Raw genomic sequence first — 23,529 nt, 5'->3', positions numbered from 1 at the left:
CTTTTGTTAATGACGGCGCATATAACAGCACGCGAACTGCTAGATTAGTGCTCCCGACACCCAACCATATTTTTGTTCGACAGGGGTGCTATTCTGGACATTGAGCAATTCCGCGATGTATTCCGCCATTGATCGATGCTAATTGGCCAAGTAAGCTGCTGCGACCTCTCTGATTGGCTTAAAATGCCGCCATTACAAAATTTAGCAATATGGCGGAATTAGTTTCCAAAATAGTACCCCAGGAGAGCAAAATATATTACGCCCTACTGCAAAATGAAGACCATTTGGAAGTCATGGGTCACGTTTCGTACTCTTTTTTTGCCTACGTTCGCATGCTTTTCAGCTTTATTTTTTGAAAACTACACAACGCCTACAGCATGCTGCAGACTGTCCTATTAGCAGATGCTACCGCTCGTTTGCTTCATCTCTCTAAACATGCATGCAGCGATGCTCTTAATGTATACGATCCTCCAAGGCAGGCCTTGTCTCTGAGCTAGAATCAACATGTTCAAAAAAGGCTGAGTAAGCAACACTGTAAATAGCTTTATTTGTCAAAATTAACGTAAGACCGAGGATGAAATATTCAGTGCATAATATGATTTATGTGGCATTGCACAGCATAACACCAACACAAAGTATCGTGTTGAGATTGCAAACACTGGAGAGGCAGAACACAAACATCCACTTCCCCTTGTTTCATTTATAAAGGCATCACAAGTGGGACAGTCAACAATAAAATATAGATATCTGTATCAGCATAAAACATCATTGATCTTTCCTATATAAATTAAGCATACATTTGCTACACTCTACATGCTCAAGTAAAATTGCAGTGTGTGGATAGCTAAAACTAAAGGCACCTTTAGAGATGTATGAAATGTTTGCACTCGCACTAAAGCTAAGAAGCACTTTGTATTTTTGAGATCACGATGCGAGACTCCCGAAATTAGGCACTGCATCTGCATTGTGTATCAATATATATCAGAATGAACTCTCTGTACTTGCACTAAAGTTACAAAGCTCTTTGCATTTGTAAGGCCATAATATATAACTTCTGAAATCGGGTAAATATATAGTATCTATAAAAAATAAACCATTATAAAAAGCCAGCAACTGCACTTGCATGCATGTTGTAAAATCACAGCATTAAAATATTGGGCATTCTATTCATCGTAAATTTAAGCTAATGTCTAGCAAGCAGTCTAAAAAATATTAATGTGCAAGACCACACAGACTTCAGTTCAAAGTCGTTGAAAGGCACATGTTTCGGAGATTGCTATTATGAACCGGGTTAGATTTTGGTGCTTGTAACCACCCAGAATTCTGTACTAAGTCATTGTAAGGCACGTATCACGAGAAAGGCCGTATTACGAATTTGGTTCCAGATTTAGATTTTTGTAAAATTGGTTGATGGTCTCCAGAACAGAACGGAGGGCCACCACATACTCCCCACAGTCGGCATGGAGCTGTTTCGCATAATCGGGATGCGATGCGTCCTTTGGGCTGGGAGCAAGCTCACGCTTGAAGGTCCTCAACGAAGGCATTGCATGGACAGCGACGGCAAACAATTTTTGAACGATCCAGTTGTGGTACTGCTTCAGGGTTCCATTGTACGCCTTGGTGGCACAGTCGGCCAAGTTTTCATTGCCCCCGTGAATCTCAGAGAGGAAGTTAAGGATGAACTCCAGGGCCCTCTTGAGCCACAGAAGGGCTTCAATGGCTCGGCCAGATGTCGCGTTCCTGCCTTCATCGACTTCCTTCTGCAGCATCGCCATCAACCGAGCAAAGCCATTCTTGTCTGTGTTGTATTTCTCGTTGAGTTTGTCTATGTTTCCCTGGATGTCGGCCCTAATCGGAGAGAAGACCTTTCCGCCAAGGACGTTAAACACCGGAAGTACGGATCGGCAGCACGCCAGGAACTGGGCAGTTTCGATGCTGGACTCGGATGGTTCCCTAATATGGACGAAGCTGGACTCCATGATCGAGAAGAAGGTGCTGACGTCGCGGGAGCCGGTGACGTCAGCGGGCAAGGAGGAGGGCGCACCGAGACCCTCCTCGCTCACATTCTGCTCTGAGGTCATGGCCTCTTTGCGGTGACGTAATACGGTATACGCCTCTAGTCCACCTGCGACAAAAGAGAGCAACCGCGTGACATTATTCCTGGCAAACTACCACACACACACACACACACACACACACGTTACTCGCTAACTAGTGACCATAGTTTTTCTATGCTAGTGACCCCCCACCCCCCACCTTTACTGAATCCCTTTGTGACACTCTACTGAATCTCTCCTATGACCCTCTGCAGCGCACCTGTAGGTATCATAACGGATATCCGCTTCCGAGTAGCAGCACAGAACACCTACCGTAGCAGCAGGTTGAGGCAAGTTTGATTACTTCTCGGCCACCAAAAGCTGTCCAAATGTGATGAGTGTTTTGATTTGGCCGTTTGGCAAAGGATTAGAGTTCTCTTGATCAAGACGGAAGTCCGAGCTAGCTACTAGTGTCCACGATGCACACTACGTTTGAGACGATCGAATGCCAGCTAGTTTACTACACCGCCGCAATTCATCACGTACAAGCTTGCAGGAAATATAACAAAAGGGTTCACCTCGCGAATCAACCTCCGCTACTCAGGCCACGCTGGTGATTGTCGCAAGTGGTCGTGTAATACTGACTGCTAAATAAAGGACGTAGGTGCGCGCAGCGGCACTTACCTCATGAATTTTATCAGTTAAACGTGTACAGGTAGAGCAGCCGATGACCCGCACACACGCTACCCGCCCTTGGCCTCCGAGACTACCGCTGCCAGTGTTGTCCATGGACTCAACGAATGCATCTGATAATAGCTACAGGGCTAGCAAGGAGGTATCTATAGAACCTCTGGAGTGGCAGTTCCGGCTGCCGCCAACGGGAGCAAATGAAGCCGTGGGCGGCCATATTGCTAGATAAAAAAATGAGATGGAAACCACTTTTAAGTTACACCAACGAATGAATGCCACTTCTTGTTTATTATTTATTTATTTATATTTATTTAGCAATACTGCTAGCCCCAACTTGGGGCCATAGCAGAGTGGGTGTACATAGTACAACAAAATCAACAGTACAATACTGCAGTCAACACAGAACAAAGCACTTCAAACAACATAAAAAATGTTTCACGAAGAAAAAAAAAACACTAGTCAGATATAAATTTTTCAAATGCCTCGATACTGTCTGTTTCAATAATTTTGCTGTCAAGCTCATTCCATTCTTTGGCAGTGCGCGGAAAAAAGGAATACTTGAAAGTATTATTATTGGGCTGGAAAGGAACGACAGTGTGTTTATGACGTTGTCTGGTAGAGTAACCGGAAGAGAACTTTAAGTATTCACCTGTGTTACTATTTATTCGACCATTAACTATCTTAAAGAAGAACAACAAACGAGAAATTCTATTTCTTTCTGAAGTCCGTTTGAATCCCGCTTTGGCAACTAATTCAGAGACTGATGTTGGGCCGTATTTCTTGAAAATAAATCGGACAGCCTTGTTTTGGATTCTATCTAGTTTATGGATATTGACATTGGTGTAAGGATCCCAGATAATGTTTCCATAATCCAAAATGGGTCGGATAAGAGATTTGTACGCCAGAATTTTAGTGTCGTATGATGAATAGCGAAGAGAACGTCTCAAAAAATGTAATTTCATCATTGCATTATTAGATATGTAGTCGATATGTCGATCCCAGTGGAGGTTGCTACATATATGCAAGCCTATATAGATACTTGTACTCTGTTACTCGATTTAGGATGTTTCCATCAGCTGTATAATTGTAAACAAGGGGACACTTCTTATTTGTTATCGACATGGCCACACTTTTTTGATAGTTTACACACATTTGCCAAGAATTACACCACTTCATGAGTTTCTCAATTTCTCTGCTAAGCTTAACTTGGTCTTCAACTGTGTGAATAAGTGAATACAACAACAAATTACGTTATGCAAATTACGAAATGAAATTCGTAATGAAATTCAAATTATGAAACAAATTACGTTATGCATCCATTGTCAGCTGCACGCTTTCAGATCAATATGTTGTCGAGGGATGCTTTGCATATCGAGCTTGCTGGTGCACTATTGCGGTACAAAAGGGTTGTATAGTATATATGGGTTTTCAAGAAATGTGCCTGCAGATACTCAAGATCAAGAGGAACGCTACATTTGCTCGCCTCTTTCATATATGTGCTTGTGTGTGTGTGTCGGCTGATTACCAGACAACATAGATAAGGAAGTTGAAATAATTAAAGATAAAGTGAGAAAAGAGTAGTAATTAGGTAAACTGGGAGTCACCAGTAATTTTTTTAGAGTTTGTCGAATTCTAATTAATTTACAGGCGGAACCAAAACCGAATCACCGATGTCGCGTGCAACCGACAAACTCCAGAAGACGTACCCTAAATGAATCGTTTATAAGAACAATTGTAGTGGCGTTAGTTATGCATACTGTTTATCAACTTCCGTTGGCGACGTGTGTTGCCATGGCAAGCGCAGCCTTCAGAGCCTAGAAACGAGGTAGCTGACTAGCTCGATGTTTGATATAACGCCACTCATTCATTTTGGCAACTTCGTCCATCGGCGCTTTTGTTTCGGTTTCGTCGGCAAGATAGAACGGATTTCAAAGGTGTCTCATCTCGTTTTAGACACAATTGCTCATTTTTCTGACTACATTCTATTGAAGCTACGTCAAGGAGGTTGAAACGAACAGGTTTTCGCAGATGCGCTCGGAAAGCAGTAAAAATCGAAGGCGCACTGCCAGGCCACAGTCTGGTTGTCTGCCCCGTTCTGTCGAAGCAGCATTCTTCGGAGTGAATAGAACAGAGGTGGTGACCGTCTGTAGTCTTCCAACTATTTCTTCGAACAGCACGTTCCCAGGCAGAACGCAGCGCATGCCTTTCGGAAACCTAGCTGTAACAGTACGGATAATCACGGCATGGAAATTCCTCGATAAACATGCACCAAATTCGATATTCACTCGCAAAAAAAATATATATATATGCAGACACGCCGTCAGCCTTGCCTTGTAAGACAACACCAGAAAACTTGGAATTCAAAGGGAATTCAGACGTCCTACTCGTTCCAATGTTTTGATACGTGCAGACAGACCGCAAGTCCTTCGTACATAAACTTAAAACTCAGGGACAACGTCGTGTCAGCGAGTATTTAAAGCCTCAAGTTACCTTCCATACGCATGTAATACACGCATGCGCACTTTTGATATTGTTTCTAATTTAACAAAATAGCGGAAAAACAGGCGATCGTCAGCGAACGAAGCGAGAATACTTACACGTGAAAAGTGATCCCAGGCGTCATCTTGATGCGATTTGTGCAGCCTTAAGTGACGAACGAAGTCACCATGACCTTGTACAATCTTTAACTGCTTTACAAAAGCATGTCACCAGGCGAATGCGAGGGCGGAGCTATGAAGCACACTTTGTCGTCTGCTTCCAAGTCTTTCCTTTTCCGATATGGCGGTGACCGGCGTCACGTATCTGGGCGCACCTCCACTCCAGAAGACATAGACCCTTTGAGGGATACGTGCGTAGATGAACACTGGCGGTTTTGTGACAACAAAGGCCTTGATAACGATTGGCGCAATTTGAGCTCCGACCACAGCTTCTAACACTCAATAATGATTTACTCTTTTCACGCAATAATCATTTACTTTTTGTGGGGCTCCGTATTCCTCACTATTCTAGAAGTGTGGTGGTTTGGGCTGATTGCCAGTTGGTATGACACATATATTGTATGAAACTCTATGTTATGACATGACGATAGTACAGCGCGAGAACAGAACGACAACAAAGGTATAGTACATTGTCGTCGTTCTGTTCTCGCGCTATACTATCGTCCACACTACCGTCATCCAAGCAAATGAGAACCAGCTAGGTGTAAGCAGCTAGGAAGTGGTACGATATTGCGCTGGTAATAGGGAGTTTTAGTGCTGTTGATCTGCTGGCGCCGGCCGGCCCGACTCGCGAGGCACGGTGTGTAGGGGCATTGGTGTTGAGAGTAAGTGAACTCTGGCGCGCGTAAATATATGTAAACAAACACGCGTTGTGAATGAGTACTACAACGAAAGAACGTTTAATATTGCCAAAATGTATCATTCTTTTACTGCGGCCACTTAGTACTCAAAATTTTTCTCTGACTGCTGGGGACGAGAGTACCTCGTTTCGCTGCGATGGGAGATCGTTGAATGTCCTTTGCGAAATGCTCCGTTTACCTTCGTTTGCGTAAGGGTGGCCGTGTGACACGGACGGCATCTTCGTTGTCGTAAGGACGAGGGAGTTAAACGGTCTTCACGCGTGCCCGTGTGACAGGGGTATAACACTGCCATAATATAGTTTCATAATACTATGGCTGCCATTCATCTATTAACTTCTATTGAAATCCACGCCAGAGTAACATTTTCCTTTCAGCAAGAATTACGAATCTCAAAGGCTACATATTTGCCGGCTGCAGCGGCACGAGACAAGTGATGCACGATACGTTTTCATATTGTTGCAGTTACGGCCATGAAACTTGCGATACTTGTGCATTCGCCATCAATTTTTAACCCAAGGACACTTACCTGAGGCTTATTGCGCGAAACGTGGGACAATTGGTCAGACACCCAGTGCAGTAAGGTCGGCTGATGTGTCACATTTGCTGCGGCTACTGAACAAACTTAACACGCGATAGTTTTCATTTCAGCTGGTGTGTTACCAAGTCATTCACTGTGGCTACTAAACAAGCTTTATGTGATACTTTTTTATTTCGGCACTATTTCAACTGCGACTAAAGCAGCCACGTGCGACAAGACGTTGCATAAGGTTCTTATGCAACTACTGACCCTTCAAAAAGCTGAATACAAAGGCACAGCTCCACCACAGTTTGTACATATGTACATAAACATATAAACCTTTACTCAAATATTCTTATATTACAAATTTCTTGCAAACAAAGCACATCACTGCAAACACAATGCTACCTTGACTTAGGAGGGTACAAATAAAAAACAGGACCAACACTGCACTGGTTGCACTTTTTTTCTCAAATAGTACTCTGAAAGCAGACAGCTTGCAGAACTAAAGGCCAGCTTCATTAATTGTGAAAGTATGATAAGCTTGGCTACTGAACAGCCTGTATTTATTATGAAGGAATAGCACCACACTTTAAATCTTTTCGTGCAGTTCCATTTCAGTTTGCGTTACAACATAAGAAACAGTGCAGCATTGGTGTCCCTCAGACGAAGCGAGCTCAGTCACATTGAATCAACCACAAAGTGCAAACGTGCAGCAGTAGGAGGAGTTGTGGCCTATTTCAAGATGCCATTACCAATGGCAAGCGATACTTGCAGAGTTTACCAATGCTGAAGACTGATGCAACGAGCTGTTGTTATACTCTTCTACCACTTTCTGGCATACTTATAATAATAAGCAACAATCAGATCAAGAGGAACATTTTGAGACGACATTGGAAGTTTCAGCCAAAATGTTGCTGTAAAGCAAGACACACTGAAGCATGTCATGGATGTCATGTGACGCAGCGTGATTGATTTGCTTTCCGCAGCGGAAATTAAATCAACCACACTGCCAGACGAGGTGAGAGGAATGTTTCCGAGAACTAAAGGAAGTTCGAAGGGCAACGCACTTGGTGCCCACAAACTAGGATGCAATTATAAACTTACAAAACCCAGCAAGTGTAAAAGAATGGCTAATGCACTGTCTCACAGCAATAGTCTGAACGTAAAATATGCACTCTTGGAAACTTTGCCGAAAAGCGTAAGCGCTATGAAATACAAATAAACGATGATAAGTGACGCCAAAGACAATACAGTGGGCTTGGGACTAAGGGCGGGAGCCTGCGCAGGGCTTGCAAGTCAAAAATAGGTGTTCGAGTGCAAGTTGATCCAAAAACTACAATAATTACGAGGAGCTATCAGCTTCGTGAATCCTGTCTTTTATGGCGACTGCTTAATTATTTTATGCATGCGCTAACATGCAACGCAAACCGTGGCATGTCCATAAGCTGTCACTGCTGCAACACTGCAATAACTAGAGAAATGTAATAACTCACTTATAGAATTAACCTAATATTACAGAAGACTGTGAATTGGACACAATTTATGATGTCTGATAAGAGGGCACTTCACAGAGGTGTAGCACCTCACTGATCAACGAGGCTACAAATAAAACAATGCAATGACGACATTATTACAAACAAAACAATAACATGCATTTAAGATAGCTACCGCTTTAAGCTTGCAAAATTAGCACCACTATGGTATGAGGTGTACCAAAACCACCGAACAATTCAACATAATTTTTTTGGTTACATAGGACCAGCAGCTGTCAAATCTCTACATTGACAAGCTGACTCATGGGACATCACTAAAAGCTACAAGTCGGGCCAAGCCCCATTAAATTTTTCAATTCACACTTTTGATGTCTTGCACGAGGAAACAGCATATCCAAAGTTCACAGAAGGCACTGGAGTAAAATCCAGTTCTCTACTTAATATTCAATTGACTCATTACAAACCACATATAAAAGAGAGATCTGTGCACAAACACTGTACAGGTTTGCCAGGCTAATGCTGGTTTTAGATCGTACGGCTCACTAATATTTTGGCTAAAGTTGAAAACACTGGTTATTAACTTCTTACAGGTGTGCAACACGGAGATTATGCCCTACGCACACCAGATTGTGGTTTGATGTCCAATGTAACGCTACCTACATCACAGTAGAGGAAAGTCTGATGTCCCAAACGCTCGTCTCTGATGAGAATGGATGTTATGCCTGGTACCTGAAAAGTATTATCGTTATGCTTTTTGCTTCAGACAATCTTGCGGTGCCAATTTACTGCACTTGATTTAAAGTGGCACTGACATCAAATTTCAAGATCGAGATCTGCCCATCATTCGAGCACTTGGTGCGCATAGGTCTTCTTGGCCAAATCTGAATGGCATCCGTCGCATGGAAGTTATTTTAATTAGATGTCAAACAGCGTAGAAAAGCTTTGGAGAAAAAACTGAAAATAGACTCCCTTGCGACATCGGCACTAGTGCTATGTGTTCGGTGTGATACATTCCACAAATACCATCCTGAGTGACGATACTTGACATCGACGATCTGAGTGTGTTTGGAGCCGACTCCTCGCCATGCCCTCACTATTGGCTCTCCTTGCTGTGTTGAAGTGCGCGTGCGATTCATCGTGTCGCGTCGATCGATTTCACATGTGCTCAACAGCGTGAGTACGATCATTCAGAGTGACAACACGTGCCAGAATGTCGGGGAACCACTGCGCAGTGAGAACCTGCATGTCGAGGCGCGGGAAAAGGGGAAATTGCGTGAAATTTCATGCCTTTCCAAGCCACGAACCTCAACGCAGCCAGTGGATTGACTTCGTATGCGCCGATGGACAGAGGGACTGGACGCCTAAGAAGAACAACTGCATTTGCTCGCTTCACTTTGCACCGAGCTGCTGCAGGGTAAATCCTGTGTTGGCAAACGAGTTGGGTTTCACTGGCAGTATGAGGCCCCTTCTCGAGGCAGGGGTTAAAGGGAGAGGGGAAGAACGAGTTGGCGCTACTTAACCTAGCCAGCAGAAAACGCATGGAGAGGCTTTAGTGTGTACATCATCACAGACACTGCTGGACTGACTGCACGTGCGCTCCTAGCAGACGAAATGCCAGTATGCGTGACGTCACCATTTTTAGGGAAAGCTGAATCAGCTGTGCAGCGGCCTCGACGTGGCCGCGAGGTTGCGCTGACAGCACTACAATTTGGCGGGCTTTCGACCCATTTTGAACCACATTTGATAACGAATATATTAATCAATATTAAAGATATTCATTCATACTTCAGGTGCGTCTTAGGTCGCGAATCCCTACTAGAAGGTTGATAGCTACTCGTTGGCGCGAAAATCTTGACATGAGTAAACTTGATGTCAGTGCTCCTTTAGCTAATTAATGTTCACTTCCAAATTTTCCTCTATGGATGCATGAGGACAAGAAGCTTTTACATACATGCAAATAAATTACACACCGTTGCATTTATAATGATATAACACCATTGAAAAAAAAAAGAAAAAATGCTTTTCAAAGTTGTAAAGCAGCTTGAAGCAAGAACGAAAATTCTTAGGCAAATCCATGCATCACCCATCATTACCATGTTTGACCAATTGATACCAGCACACGTGTTGCCTCTAGTGATTGTAGGAAATGGTGCTATTCGAGAAATGAACGCAACTGAATTGCAGGGCTAGGTTTGGAGGATGACGGCCGACAGGTACAATAGATGTCCACCGCAACCTCCTTTAATGCGAATTCTAGCTTAAAACTGTCGCAAGGATGCTTTTCAGTCAATAACATCTTATTGAGAGCAGAGCCACACATTTGCAGTGTCTGTTTCACATTGAAATGACAAGAACGAAGAACACGCCTTGAGCGCTCAGCCCTCGATATTCAGGAACCATCTAGTAAATGATGGAAACAATGTTTCGAAGAAATTTCATGTGGAACAGCCAGTGCTGGTGAATAAGAACATGAGACTGCCCTCAGGCCTGTGTCAATATATGCACTAATACAATTCTTTGGCCCTCAGTCAGATCAAAAAGAAACTTGGTCGTACCACGCAATCACAAAGTTCTCAAAATACCCACAAGTGCTCAGCTCGTAGTGTCACCTCCACAGTGCCCAAACAAAAAATTTATCGTTGCAAGGCTCATTTACTGAGCACCATTTTGTCCACAAAACAATGAAGAAGGGCATGTTATAAATGCATTCAAGTGGAACTAAAGCTTTCAGTGAAATGTGGAGAGGATTTATTTTAGAAAAAACAAAAGCCTGCAAGGCTATCTTAAATTTTAAAGTGCTCTATTCACTTATGTACAGAGAGCGAAAGAAGCTGAGAAAAAAGCTGCTCTGTCTATTGCATGCAGCCCTTATTTCGTCTTTATTTGCTGCCTGTTCTTGTTGACTCTAATGAACATTGGCCCAACAATACTGCAAATAAATGCTTTATCTACATCTCATTTTTATGACACTTGACGTTTTAGCAGGGTATTAGCATGTCAGACGAGTTTGGACTATTTCGTAATATTCAAATCGATTAGAGTCAAGAATCTCAAGTCAGCCAGAATCGTGAACTAATAGAAAATATAAGAAGTTGGGCCAAGTGGCAACAAGTCATTTTCACCTAACTACCTGCACTATTAGAAAAGTGCACCTCCTAGACAAGCAGGTGAACGGACTAGCAACTCACTTTCTCTGGTGGGATTTGACTATACCAGGGAAAGTGCCTCAGTGTTTAAATTCTTACAACCATGCACGCAGAAGCAACCTGCCCACACATGCACACGCACTACCAGTCAAACTATGCAGTCTGCCATTCTTCATGCATGTTCAGCATTGGCATCGTGCTCAGCTGTAAAAATCTTGAGCTCCTGCCTCGATTACGGGATGATCTGTTGACCCACGCACGAAGGGCACAGGGTTTCAAAGAGCTCAAGATTTCTGAACAGGTGGCTCGAGTCCGTTTTGAACGTAGAAGTTGTTGAGTGCATCCAGCACTTCCTGCAGGGCCTGCACGTACGCTCCGCCATCGGCAAACAGCTGCCTCCGGTAGTCCGGGTGCTGCAAGTCTTCGGCTGACGGAGCCATGGCTTCTATAAACGGTTCCAGCTCGGGCATGGCTCGCAGCGCCACGGCAAAGATGCTCCTCACCACCCAGCCGTGGTGGCACTTGAGGGTGGTGGCGTACGCCACGGAGGCGCAGTCCGCGAGGACTGCATTCCCCGACTGGATCTGCTCCAGGAATGCATGGATAAAGGCCAGTGCACGGGACAGCCATAGCAGTGCATCGGTCACAGAGTTGCGGGCGGTGTTGGCACCCGAGTCGATCTCTTGCCGCACCATGTCGAAGAGCTGGTCGAAGTTTGACGGGTCCGTCTCGTACCTGGCTTGTAGCTTGCCTATGTTGCCCTGGATGTCCATCTTGACTGGGACAAAAGCCGTCGAGCCAAGCACATCGAACACGGCTAAGATGGAGCGGCAGCTGTTCAGGAACTGTTCTGTTGGAATGCCAGTGGCAGGAGAGAGGTCGTTGAAGCTGTGCTCCATCACCGAGAAGAAGGTGTGCGGCCGGCCTAGGTGATTCAAAAGGTTCCCATTGGCTACTGGACTAGGGTGGTTCACTGAGGCTACACTGGACCCATTGAGAGCAGGTGAGGACTCGTGATCAGAAAGCTCTGCACTGCCTGGTAATGGCACAAGATCAACAGGTGACGTCACGTGGTTGGTGGCAGCAGAAGACAGAGACGAAGTCGATGTGCAACCTGGTGATGTCGCACTGGATGGGACGAGTCCGGGGCTATTCAATGCAGCATCAGTGTTGTGGTCAGCTCGTTGACCATGCTGCTGCCTGGTACTATCCATCATGGACACTGCAGAAGAGGCAGCCCCAGGTGTAGTCGAAGAAGATGAGATGGAGTTGGACTTCCTTCGGCGTCGGGAAGAAGGGTGGGCACTCTGCAAAGACTTTGGAACCACAGGTGCGACGAGTGGTGGGGTCTCGTGTGGCAGTGCGGAGTCCCGAACCTCCTGGTGGGGCAGCTCGTAGGTGAAGTTTGCGTCGGCCAGGTGCATGCAGTCTTCTAGTGTAGCAATGAAGGTGTCGCAGGTAGCCCGCAGCAGGTCAGCTGCCTCAGCTGCCTTGGCAGCCTCTTCCTCCCCTCCATTCTGTGAGGTCTTGATGGTGTGCACCTGAGACAGAATACCACACTTTAAAATATCTATAGAGAAGAGCAAACGAAACCTATCAATAAATAAGCCCAGCATTACTAACTGCAGCGTACATGACTCAAGCAGCTGCAATGTTGCAAGTGCCAGGTCTTAAAGTCATGTGGCGAAAATAAGTAACAAAGCTTTCTTTTTGTTGTTGTTAAGTTTCATGCAAGGTCCACAGTATTCAAGAATACTTAGGAGGACCTCTTAACAACACGTAAACGAAGGCGAAGAGAATGTTGGCAAGCACTTATACTGACAACCAAATGAAGAGACCATTCTTTAATGAGCTCTCAACTTCGAATAGGAGTGTTTTTCACTGTTGCAATGTTATAATATTCTGCTGAGACACCTGCTTATTGGGGCTGTAGGCTAATGCCCCATGAAATGTGTGGGTTCTGTGACATAGGGACACATCTAGGCTAAACAAGCTGAGCCAGGTGCTCACTGCCCTTCCTTCCTATTTCACAGCATCAACTCGTTCGCATGAAATGTGCCGGTACACTAATTTTTCCATAACCTATGGAATTGACATCAGTCATGCCATGGCCACCATGTTGTGAAGCACTGCCTGTGCTTCAATGTGCCTTCTTTTAATATACATTTGTTTGCCAGAACTCTAACATGACCCACTTTTATTAACAAAGGAGTGTTGATTCCAAATTACTTTTCATGCTATGAAGTGAGCTGCAGCTGAGAAGGGGAGCATGAATACATATACACGAAACATGGCTTTAACGCTGAAATTGCCACTAGAGTGTCAGTAATTGCTTTTGTAATTATACAATACGCACGTGCCAGTGTGCCAAAACTTTTTTGCTACAAACCTGCTGCATAAGGAGGTCGCAGTAGAGCCGCAACTCGGCCTTCTTGGCTCGCAGGCCGCCCTCAGGGTCACCCCCACCACCTCCAAGTCGGATTGGCTGCACTGCGTGGCTGCCAGCCGCTGCCGTAGCCGCCTTGGAACTACCCAGGGCCACCAGCCACTGCTGCCTCTCAGACGGCGTGGGCGCCCGGAGGTAGAAATGCTGCTCCGATGGAATCACCAGGTCCAGCCGTCGGTTGTCGGTCGGGTGCACCACTATCTCGCATGCTGACACCTTCACCGAGCCCTTGCAGCCCTGGTTCACCTGGTGTGGAGACATTGCGTGGTGCCTATAATGAAAACTGCTCTACATCTGAAGAACTAAATCTTCGGAACACAGTTTTGCACATCACAACACTGGAGGGTTATGACAGTGCTGCCACCATTCGAGAAGGCAATGGGATTCAGTATACACCTCTAACACACTTCAGAAAAACTAAATTTAACCGATTACAAACAGTCCTTCATTCAAGATAGTGAAGTGATTACAATGAACGGTTGCTACAACAAGAATATATTTACACAATCACTAACCACTCGCAGTGTCTATTCACAGTGCATTTGTTTTCAGAACCGTGAAATTTCGTTTAGTGTGTATGCCCCAAGAAAGTGCAGTGCTGTAAATCCAGTATGCCTGACATGAACTGTAGATGCTCCTTAGGCTATGATGCGCTTATATGGACCATCTAGGAAGTACACCAGGCTCCATTGTTGCCGAGGCCACGGCAAAGCACACTAATAGTATAAATGAAGCACTGAAAAATCATCCAGGTTATTATATTATGGGCATCAAAACCAGAACTTGTTAACAAACCAAGAAAAGCATCGTTTTCATTTATCGGCCATCACCTGGCAGAGCGCACCACTGCTGGTGACGTTCCACTGGTCAGCCATTAAGACTAAGCCAGGAATTGTAACGGAGTTTAATCTGTGATGTAATTTAAAATGTGAATTATTGAGCCTCAGAACACTGCTCGTGCATAATAATAGAAAAACAGGGTGCACATGAGCCATGCATCTGACTAAGTTAGAATTACTTGTTTTATGACTAAAAACTAGGACCAACTCCCCGAAGGGAACACTGGTGGGATGCGAAGCAGTAGCGTTGCACACGGGTGACGTCGCAGGTTGAACGGCGCTAACGCGGGTGCTGCGGTGTGCGCTGGAAGATTCGTTTGATACGATGGCTGGAGTAGGTTTTGTAGGTGACGCCTACAGACATATTCGAACACGTACAACAGGCACGCCTCAGGTTTATTCCGTGTGATTCCGTGTGAACCAATGAGTTGACGATGTAGTGAGCGGCAGTCGTGGCAGGAGTTGCGGGCGAACGGATGAGGCAGCAACTGAGGACGTCGCAGCGAGAGCGCCGTGACTTGGCACTGTGCCAACACCTGCGGTGCATTCGCACGAAGGGACAGCATCACACAGGCTAGTCAAAGAGCTGCTTTGCATCTAAAACATTTGTCAAATGTCCATGTAAGAGGCTACCAGTTGGTGAGGAACGACAGCTGTCACTGTCGATGAATGCCCCTTAAGAGAGCATCTAAAAGACCTCTGACTGTTAAGAGGAAATGCTAGTATATCTTCTTATTCCTTTGAAATATGCGGACAGATGGCCAAAGGCATTTACGCATACCACCACTACGCTTAGAGCATTTTTAACAATTTATTTTCGATAATATCGCTCTCTCTCCCTTTCCCACTCAGGTGGTTGACCCTTTCAGATGCCAGCTATGAAGAACTATCTGTAAGTGCATCAAATTCATACAATGCTATTTCAAGGCACTCAATATTATATTGCAACAAAAATAAAGTCATAATAATTTATGTGTGTTGTAGTAATTATTCGTAATTTTCTTTGTAGTTAAATACCTATTTAGAGAGTAGTAAATCGCTCACTAGTCTACACACTTCAGCGAGCAGGCATGAACGTTTCAAAAGGGGTCCTTGATTCCACGCGATATGTTACACACCACACGAAAACTGACAAGTTAAAGACTTTCTTCTAAAAATTTCTAACTTACCACTGTTAGGTGGCGCTTTCTTCCGACACTTATAAATCAGCAACACATGTACCCCCCCCCCCCCCAACCCCACTTTTTTTCACGGCAAACCTTTTTCGCTCCTTCTCATTCGCCCAATTGCCCCTGCCCTCCCCCTTAATTTGCAGTTGCTTTCTCCTCCTCCTCCTCTGCTTGGTTTGGAGGAGAGGGTACAAAGCATACACACACAAGCACGAAGAAAAACAGTTGCAGCGTTGAAAAAGACAATGCTGCTTCTTGAAACATCGGTTCCAGCACCTGCCCCTCGTTTAATGATTGGTCATATTTATTCTAAAGCCATTCGTGCTCTGCTTCCGTCTAAATCAAATGAAATCTCAGGTTGGAGTACAAACTAATTTTCGGTTATGTCCACGCTGAGCAAAGAAAAATCATACTTTTGACATGGGTCACGGGAGCGGCACGTCGCATGGATTGATGAATATGTTAGTGCCTTCAGTAAACTGATCATATGTAACAGTACCCTGCAAAATGAAGTTGTATGATGACAAATTTATTATGCCAGAGATTACATTCACCATAACCTCAATTTATCTTGTTATATTATAGCCCCTAGTGAGAACAAATAGCAAATACAAGGGTTGTACACAAGTCTGTACGTAGCGTGTCTAAGGGTTAAAAAAAATCAGCAAGGGCTAGTCAGTAATACTTTTTGACTATCTTGAAGAAACTAAAAAGGGAAAATTTTCTACAGACTTAAGATTCCAGTGCTGTGGTGTGCCTCTCAATTTTTCTCAGGTTTGTGTGAGCTTTCAGTCTTAGCAGCTTTTTCAAGATCATTAAAACACCCGGGCACCCACAGACGTTCAAAGAAAACACATGCTGCCGGTAGAAGATGGCACTTTGAACGTACCGGGCCAAACTTTGTAGTCAAGCATGGCATGAAAACTTCACAATGAAAGCACAACGTTGACATCTTTCTGAACTCTCACTTTCCAGGGAAATGTTGTACCCTGGTGGTAGGCAGGCCGCCAAAAGCTACAACCTGCCTAATTGGGAACTTCACTATGAAGAGCTATCAGTGGCTAACAAATGTAGCAGTCAGGACGTTTGGATCAGTGTACTTCTTGCTTATATTACTGTTGATATTAATAAAATTAACTGTAGGCATAAAAAATCAGAAGTTAATATTTTTGATAATTGTGCACATCTACGAGAAACTGACAGACACCTGCTGAACAATGCCCTCTAAGTAAAAATAAAATGGGTGAGGCACAGTTAAGATGATAAACACTATCTTACAGGCGCGTAGCCACAAAATTTTTTTTGGGGGGTGGGGGGGACACCACCATGATTTCAGGAGGGGCACCCCTTTGTAATGGTCATTTTTCATTCTTTACGCCATGGCGAAAAAAAAAAAACGTTTTGGGAGAGGAGGCTGGGCCTGGCGCGCCACTTGGCTTGCTACCCCCTACCTTTTTAGTGCTAAGAAAGCATGGTCATATATAAAAAAAGCAGTGCAATAAAACTACAAGATCAAAGACAAGGATCAGCCTTCAGAGTCGTAATTTTATTGCGCTGTCTTTTACTTTTATCACGAACGAACAAGCTCATTTCCATATAATTTTAAAGAAAGCATAGCGTAGTGTGACAGGGAAATGAGTAAGTGAATGAAAAAAGAATGAAGAAGTTTGAACCAGTGCACAAAGTGGGCCAGCGCGTCCTCAACTTCCACCAGCCAAGCTGCATCACAGTTCAGCTGAATTACCGCACTGCAACAAGCCCAGAACTGTGCGTTCGAGAACCACGTGAAAAATGAACTATTTGGTGGAAGTCTCGAATGCAGTCCTTCTTTAGTGTTTGTGTTTTGAAAGTGCCACCTGATAACATTAAAAGATCAACGGTTGTAAGGAACGAAAATACTTAGAACGAATTTCAGCTTTTTGTTTCCTGCATTTTTCGGCACTGTGTACCATTGGGTACAATGGTACAAGGTACAAGTACTATTGGATAGAAGTTTGCTCGAGTTTCTGCAATGAAAATGTTGACGACAGTGAGATCTATTCTACTTCTTCTGGTTGAAAAAAACAATTGCACCAGCAAGGTGCTTCAGCTCCAGGTTATGCCTTTGGACTGAAGGGTACCACCTAGCCATCTGCACATGAGCAAGAATGTACACGTGCATTTAATTAATTTACTTGACCTCTCATAGACTGCAATGATGGTAAAATTAAGAGAACAATTCTGCGGACAAGTTGGTGTTACGAGAGAAACCTTAATGAAATCACACACACAAAAAGCAAAAACAGGAAAAGGGAGTAAGAGTGTTATTCGTTGTTGTTCTAGTCCCGCTTGCAATGTTTGTGCTGCTGTTAGTTTTAGCAGGTACGGAAATGCCTGCTTGGTGGTAAACTGTTCAGTTTGCGGTCACGTCACGGTAACACAGCAAAAAATGTTCAGAAGCGAACATACTGGGATAGAAATTAGCTGTGGTGCCTTTTTTTTTGCATCCTACTAGGTGCTAATTTTATGGCATAACAATTGTGGCATGGTGTCATCACTATTATATAATGGCTGGGGAATGACCGTAAAGATGGCATAGAGCTACAGCGTGCAATAGCCTGAGGAAGTACATGTGACAAAGCTCCAACAAAGGTATGACTAAGACCTACTTCACATACAAGCTGTTTCAAGTGATACCAGACAGGATATCAACCTGGCAGGGCTGACAAAACTTATCCGCGTCAACAATGACTTATCAGCACCAACAATGACTTATCTGTTTACCGCATTGTTGTTTAATCCGAAGCACAACCTCTGAAAGTTGCCAGACCAAGTGAAACAAACAGTGTTTATTGCAACTACCTTCAAAACACAACAAAATACAACTGGCATTACAACAAACATTTTTTTTTCCCTGTCGGTTTTGAAAATCTCAAGTGGATTTAGTTCTTGCATTATGTCTGGTCTTCACAAGTGTAGATACTGGTGCACCCAACAAGCTAGTTCTCAATATCGCTACAAGCAAGCTAAAAAAAGTTTTCCTTTCCAGACTTCCTAGCTGTAATACTGTGTCTGATAAAATCTTTTCTACAGCTACAAAGCTCACATGCATTGAGTGACCTAAGGAGCTTATTGCGATGCACTGTAGCAATCGTAAACAAATTCAGTTTCCTGTCAGCGTTGTGCAGAACCTTGGCTATACCCTACACCACATATTTTCGCAATGAATCTGAAGCAAGCATGCTATGCATCGAAAAGTCATTATTTGTGAAAGTTACCATGAGACACAAAAATCGTAATCAGTGTGGGCAAACATTAAAAGCAACCTTCACAACTGCTGCAAGTTTTACACGTGTTTGAGGCTTGCATTTCTTCAATATTTCATAGCGTTTTCGATAGGTAACGCACACAGGGAAGAAAGTCGGGTTAGCTCGGGCCATGATGAATTCAGCAGTTACGTATCATATGCAGGCACATTCCACCTATAAATCATATTTTGCAATGCCGTTTTTTTTTTATCTCATCACATAATGCTGAGCATTCAGCAATTCTGTAGTGCATTCGCACAGGGAAATGTAGTTACTTGTATAATTGATGCTTGACTATCATTCGTTGAATCTCTTCACATTTAACAGCAGTTCCCCAAAATCATAACACAGCATAGGACAAAGTAGTTTCGGCATAAATCAAGTGTCGCAGTGCCCTTTCGTTATTCTTCTCACATTAGGTGACGCATTCAGGTGTTCTGTAAGAATAAGCAGGCAGCGGAACGTACTTTTATATTCACATAATTTTACCGCTTTTCCTTCATTGATATCAGGTCGGAGATCCATTCATTGCGTTTAAATGGTGTGCACAGAGAGCAGCGTAGGCTCGTGCCCTCGACTTTGCACTTAACGCCGCACTCTGGGAGGCGACCGATAGGAAGCGTTTAAAAGCGAAACGAAACTTAGCCAGCTGTTCCGGTTCGCGAATGAAAGAACGATCGTGATCGTAGCGCTGAGTGGCATCATAGTCGTTCTACAATCAGGCGGTACGTAGCGCAGGTGGCTGACGTCAAAAAATGACAGGCCGTCGCGACCAGGAATGCGTCACATATGCGCTTGACAGCGAAACAGCCGCTCAGCTTCGGTCACCGGTGCTCTGTCGCGCGACACCGACCAACCCACCTCGTCTTGGGACTTGTAGTACGTGAGGATACCCTTGTCCAGGATGAACCAGCGCGGCTGCCAACCGTTCCAGTAGTTGGTCCACTTCCACAGCACACCTTCCATGTTTGCTCGCAGAGCGGGGAAGCGGCGATTTGTTCTAAACGGCGCCGAGAAAACGCCAGCGCGAGCGCTGCCGATCACCACGGGTTAGCCATGTTTCTGTTTGGGGGGGAGAGCATGAAAGTGGCCACCGATTCACACGCCACCAGCAGAAACAGTTTCGCACGTGCGCGAGTGAAAAAGGAAAGGAACCCGATTTGCAAGTACTGCTGCTGTAGTACTGCATTCAGCGCTTACGCTGCCTCCTTGCTGTGTTTTTGACAGGTGGCAAAAATAGCAATCGCATTGGGGCCGGCAGTCTTTTATCTTTGTTTTATGCAACCGGTTGAGGACTCCGCGCGTGACGCCCGTGTTGCATGGGTCACCACGCGTGTAGATGAGGCTCCGTCGCCGCTTTTTCTTCAACAACTTTCGCTGTTCATCTATTTAGGCCTCTGTTAAATTGTTGCTATTGAACTTCTCCAGCACGGAGCTTTTCGTTCTAAATCAATACTTGCTTTGTAATTATGGCGCACTCCGGTCCACCAGCTGGCCAACTAAAAGCCGTGACAGACATCCGCGTGTGCGACAATGTTTTTTTTAAATTTCTGATGTACACCTTGAATGCAAACGCCTATTTTTCGGCGTGCGTCAAGTACACTGGAGAAGTCAGCTGTCCGATTTGTCCTACACGCACGCGCAGCTAGCCTCTCCGAATGCCGCCATTGAAGTGCAGAAAGGAAGCAAAAGAGCGAAGACTGTTGCAACCACATTTTAAAAAAGCGAAGCATACTTCTGCGATTTTGAGTCTATCTATCTATCTATCTATCTATCTATCTATCTATCTATCTATCTATCTATCTATCTATCTATCTATCTATCTATCTATCTATCTATCTATCTATCTATCTATCTATCTATCTATCTATCTATCTATCTATCTATCTATTCAAACACAATAATTATGAAATGCGTGTCATCTACATGGCCACATATGCTACGCTCATAGCGCGCTCGCAGCGACTTTGCTAATGCTAGCTCCACATATACCAAATTTGGTACCATGTGACGCGAATAGACGACGAAGGTAAACGACACGTCTAAACATGATAATCATGCTTGATATGCGTGTCATGTAAAATATGACTACATGCTACACTCATAGCGTGCTCACGCCCGTTTCGCTAGCTCCACATATCCGGAATTCGGTATTGGCACGAATGGATGACGAAAGTACATGACACGTCTAAACATAAAAATCTTGTTATGCGTGTCATGTAAAACATGACTACAAGCTAAGCTCATAGCGTGCTTGTGGTCGTTTCACTATCTCCACATATCACGTTACGTGATAAATTTGTTATCACGTGATGAGAATAGACGACGACGGTAAATGACATCCGAACATGATAATCATGACATGGAAGTCATACGTACGGCATAATTTACGTCCGTTTCGAAACATTGTGCTGATTTTAAAATGATATATCGACCTTCCTCATCCGTGCCTCGCCTATCATTGATTCCCGTATAGTACGTGGGATCTGCAATTTTTTTTTTGTCCGAACCCCAAGTCGCAGTGTTTTCAGCGGTCAGAAATCCGAGAAATTTAAATATATGTCGACGAACTAAACTTCGCGAGGGTTATTGTCCCCCTAACTGTAGTGTATTTTAAACAATCGGAATAACGAAGCATTGCGAACCAACTAAAGTCATAAGTATTCATTCAAAATAAGGCAATCATGCTTTTTGCGATATCCCTAGATGTAGTTTTTATAATATATCTAGAGTCAAATGTTGTGCATTGCACTAATCCTGTAATTTCCATTCATAAACAGCCGGGTTGCTCTCCTAAACACGTCGGAGAGAGAGAGAGAGAAACATTTATTCAATGAAGCTTGTGAGTGAAGGTGGGAGGGTCCCTTATTCCAGGAACCCTCTGGCTTGGACAAATCCGCCGGGCTCGAGCGACGTCAGCATGAGGACATCTTAAGGATAGTCCCGCAAACGATGTTCTGGAAACATTTTCAGGATGCTGCCAAGCGGACGAGGACGTTTGCACTTTTTGAGGACGAGGATAGGATGTCGCCTTGTCTGTCGACACGCCGGCGTCCACCGAACAAGGCGCGAACATGAGAAACTTGCTGAGCAAGCTCCTAATAAAGTTTCGCCACTCCCTCTTAGTGATATTGTGAGCCGTGATCTGAACGATATCACGGACATGAAACACTCACGGCCATTATTGAAAACTTGGTTAACGGGAATGAAGGAACACAGCATTTTCCGCGTCAATATGTATCTTATTTATTCAAATCAGAACACGTCCACATCAAGCAAAGTATAGTGCTTGAACTTGGGGCAGCTCGCGATGAGTGTCTGCTTGCATAGTGTAGCACGGTCTTTTCGTTGACACAGACGCAATCTTCACAGGTTGTACTTGTAGTTATTCTGGCTTCTGTTCTCGGACAGCACGTTAATGAGGTGGACGAAATGGAGTCCCGCACCTAGCGAAGCCAACATCTGCGAAAAAACAAAAGAAGGAAGAGGAATTGTTGTGTCGCGTTAGACTTGTAAGCTTGAGGACAAGAGTCATGTTGAACAGCATGTCGGATCTATCTATCTATCTATCTATCTATCTATCTATCTATCTATCTATCTATCTATCTATCTATCTATCTATCTATCTATCTATCTATCTATCTATCTATCTATCTATATATCTATCTATCTATCTATCTATCTATCTATCTATCTATCTATCTATCTATCTATCTATCTATCTATCTATCTATCTATCTATCTATCTATCTATCTATCTATCTATCTATCTATCTATCGAAACACAATAATTACGAAATGCGTGTCATGTACATGACAACATACGCTATACGCTCATAGCGTGCTCGCAGCAGCTTTGCTAGCTCCACATCTATCAAATTCAGTACCATGTGACGCTAATAGACGACGAAGGTAAACGACACGCTGCGCCCCATGCGCCCACCAAGCCTCGCCGCCGTGGCGATGCTAGTATAGTGGCTATCTAGCCACTGCAATGCTATCGCTACCACGCTAAACACGATGATGATGGTAGTAAACTCGCGCGAGCACTCCGCCACTTACCACTTGGTGGTTGTTAAACATAAATGCGGCCTATCCGCGAGACATGTGTGCGCCACGAGGTGCAAGCAATTTTACAGGGAGCGATAGCAACCCCGCATCTTTCGGCTGTTTCCTTTTTAATCGTATCCTGCATCAAAATTTGCAACAAGCAGCCAGACACACATCGAGTGCAAACCACGTATACTCTGATCACAATCTGTAAATTACCGACTTGCTCTCCGCCTGCGAGAGAGACGCTGGGGTATCACTGATGATTTTTTGTCACGCGAAAACAGCCTTATCTTTGTAGCTTATATACAGGTGGACAGACGTAGGAGTCGCAGTTCTCCTCTCCTTTCTAGTTTTCCCGTCACCTACTCAACTCTTCAACCACGCGGTTAACGAAAGGAAAAGAAAATGAGAAAAAGAAAGAAAAAAAAACTGTCAGTTGAAAATAGGAATTCACGCTGTCCGATTGTTTTTATTTTACCGCTCGTACTTTTG

The 23,529-nt window shown here is 44.1% G+C and overlaps 2 protein-coding genes across 3 annotated transcripts; both read right to left on the bottom strand.

The window, feature by feature from the left end:
- Nucleotides 1–1,101: 1,101 nt before the first annotated feature.
- LOC119179554 (pleckstrin homology domain-containing family A member 8) lies at nt 1,102–2,859 on the bottom strand. Of its 2 annotated transcripts, none has more exons than XM_037430657.2 (2): nt 2,721–2,859; nt 1,102–2,125 (listed from the first exon to the last, which is right to left on the bottom strand). In XM_037430657.2, the coding sequence occupies exon 2, from the start codon at nt 2,079–2,081 to the stop codon at nt 1,368–1,370; it is 714 nt and encodes a 237-aa protein (XP_037286554.1). In that variant the 5' UTR covers nt 2,082–2,125; nt 2,721–2,859; the 3' UTR covers nt 1,102–1,367. The 2 variants fall into 2 exon arrangements, with proteins under 2 accessions (XP_037286554.1, XP_037286555.1); XM_037430658.2 differs by having other exon boundaries at nt 2,615–2,743.
- An 8,165-nt stretch (nt 2,860–11,024) lies between these two features.
- On the bottom strand, nt 11,025–20,069 carry LOC119180311 (pleckstrin homology domain-containing family A member 8-like). Its single transcript, XM_037431478.2, has 3 exons — nt 19,846–20,069; nt 13,633–13,935; nt 11,025–12,784 (listed from the first exon to the last, which is right to left on the bottom strand). The coding sequence occupies exons 1-3, from the start codon at nt 19,948–19,950 to the stop codon at nt 11,528–11,530; spliced, it is 1,665 nt and encodes a 554-aa protein (XP_037287375.2). The 5' UTR covers nt 19,951–20,069; the 3' UTR covers nt 11,025–11,527.
- Between the last annotated feature and the right edge of the window lie 3,460 nt (nt 20,070–23,529).

The sequence above is a fragment of the Rhipicephalus microplus genome, chromosome 7 (genome assembly GCF_043290135.1).
Source record: "Rhipicephalus microplus isolate Deutch F79 chromosome 7, USDA_Rmic, whole genome shotgun sequence".
In the NCBI taxonomy this organism is placed as follows: domain Eukaryota; kingdom Metazoa; phylum Arthropoda; class Arachnida; order Ixodida; family Ixodidae; genus Rhipicephalus; species Rhipicephalus microplus.
Note: the sequence above shows the minus strand (reverse complement) of the source record. Positions and strands in the feature narration are given on the sequence as shown.

Coding starts and splice junctions, on each gene's coding strand:
- LOC119179554 (XM_037430657.2), bottom strand. CDS start 2,081: ATGACCTCAGAGCAGAATGTGAGCGAGGAGGGTCTCGGTGCGCCCTCC.
- LOC119180311 (XM_037431478.2), bottom strand. CDS start 19,950: ATGGAAGGTGTGCTGTGGAAGTGGACCAACTACTGGAACGGTTGGCAG. Junction 13,936..19,845: donor ACTACAAGTCCCAAGACGAG/GTGGGTTGGTCG, acceptor TCTCCACACCAG/GTGAACCAGGGCTGCAAGGG. Junction 12,785..13,632: donor GCGACCTCCTTATGCAGCAG/GTTTGTAGCAAA, acceptor ATTCTGTCTCAG/GTGCACACCATCAAGACCTC.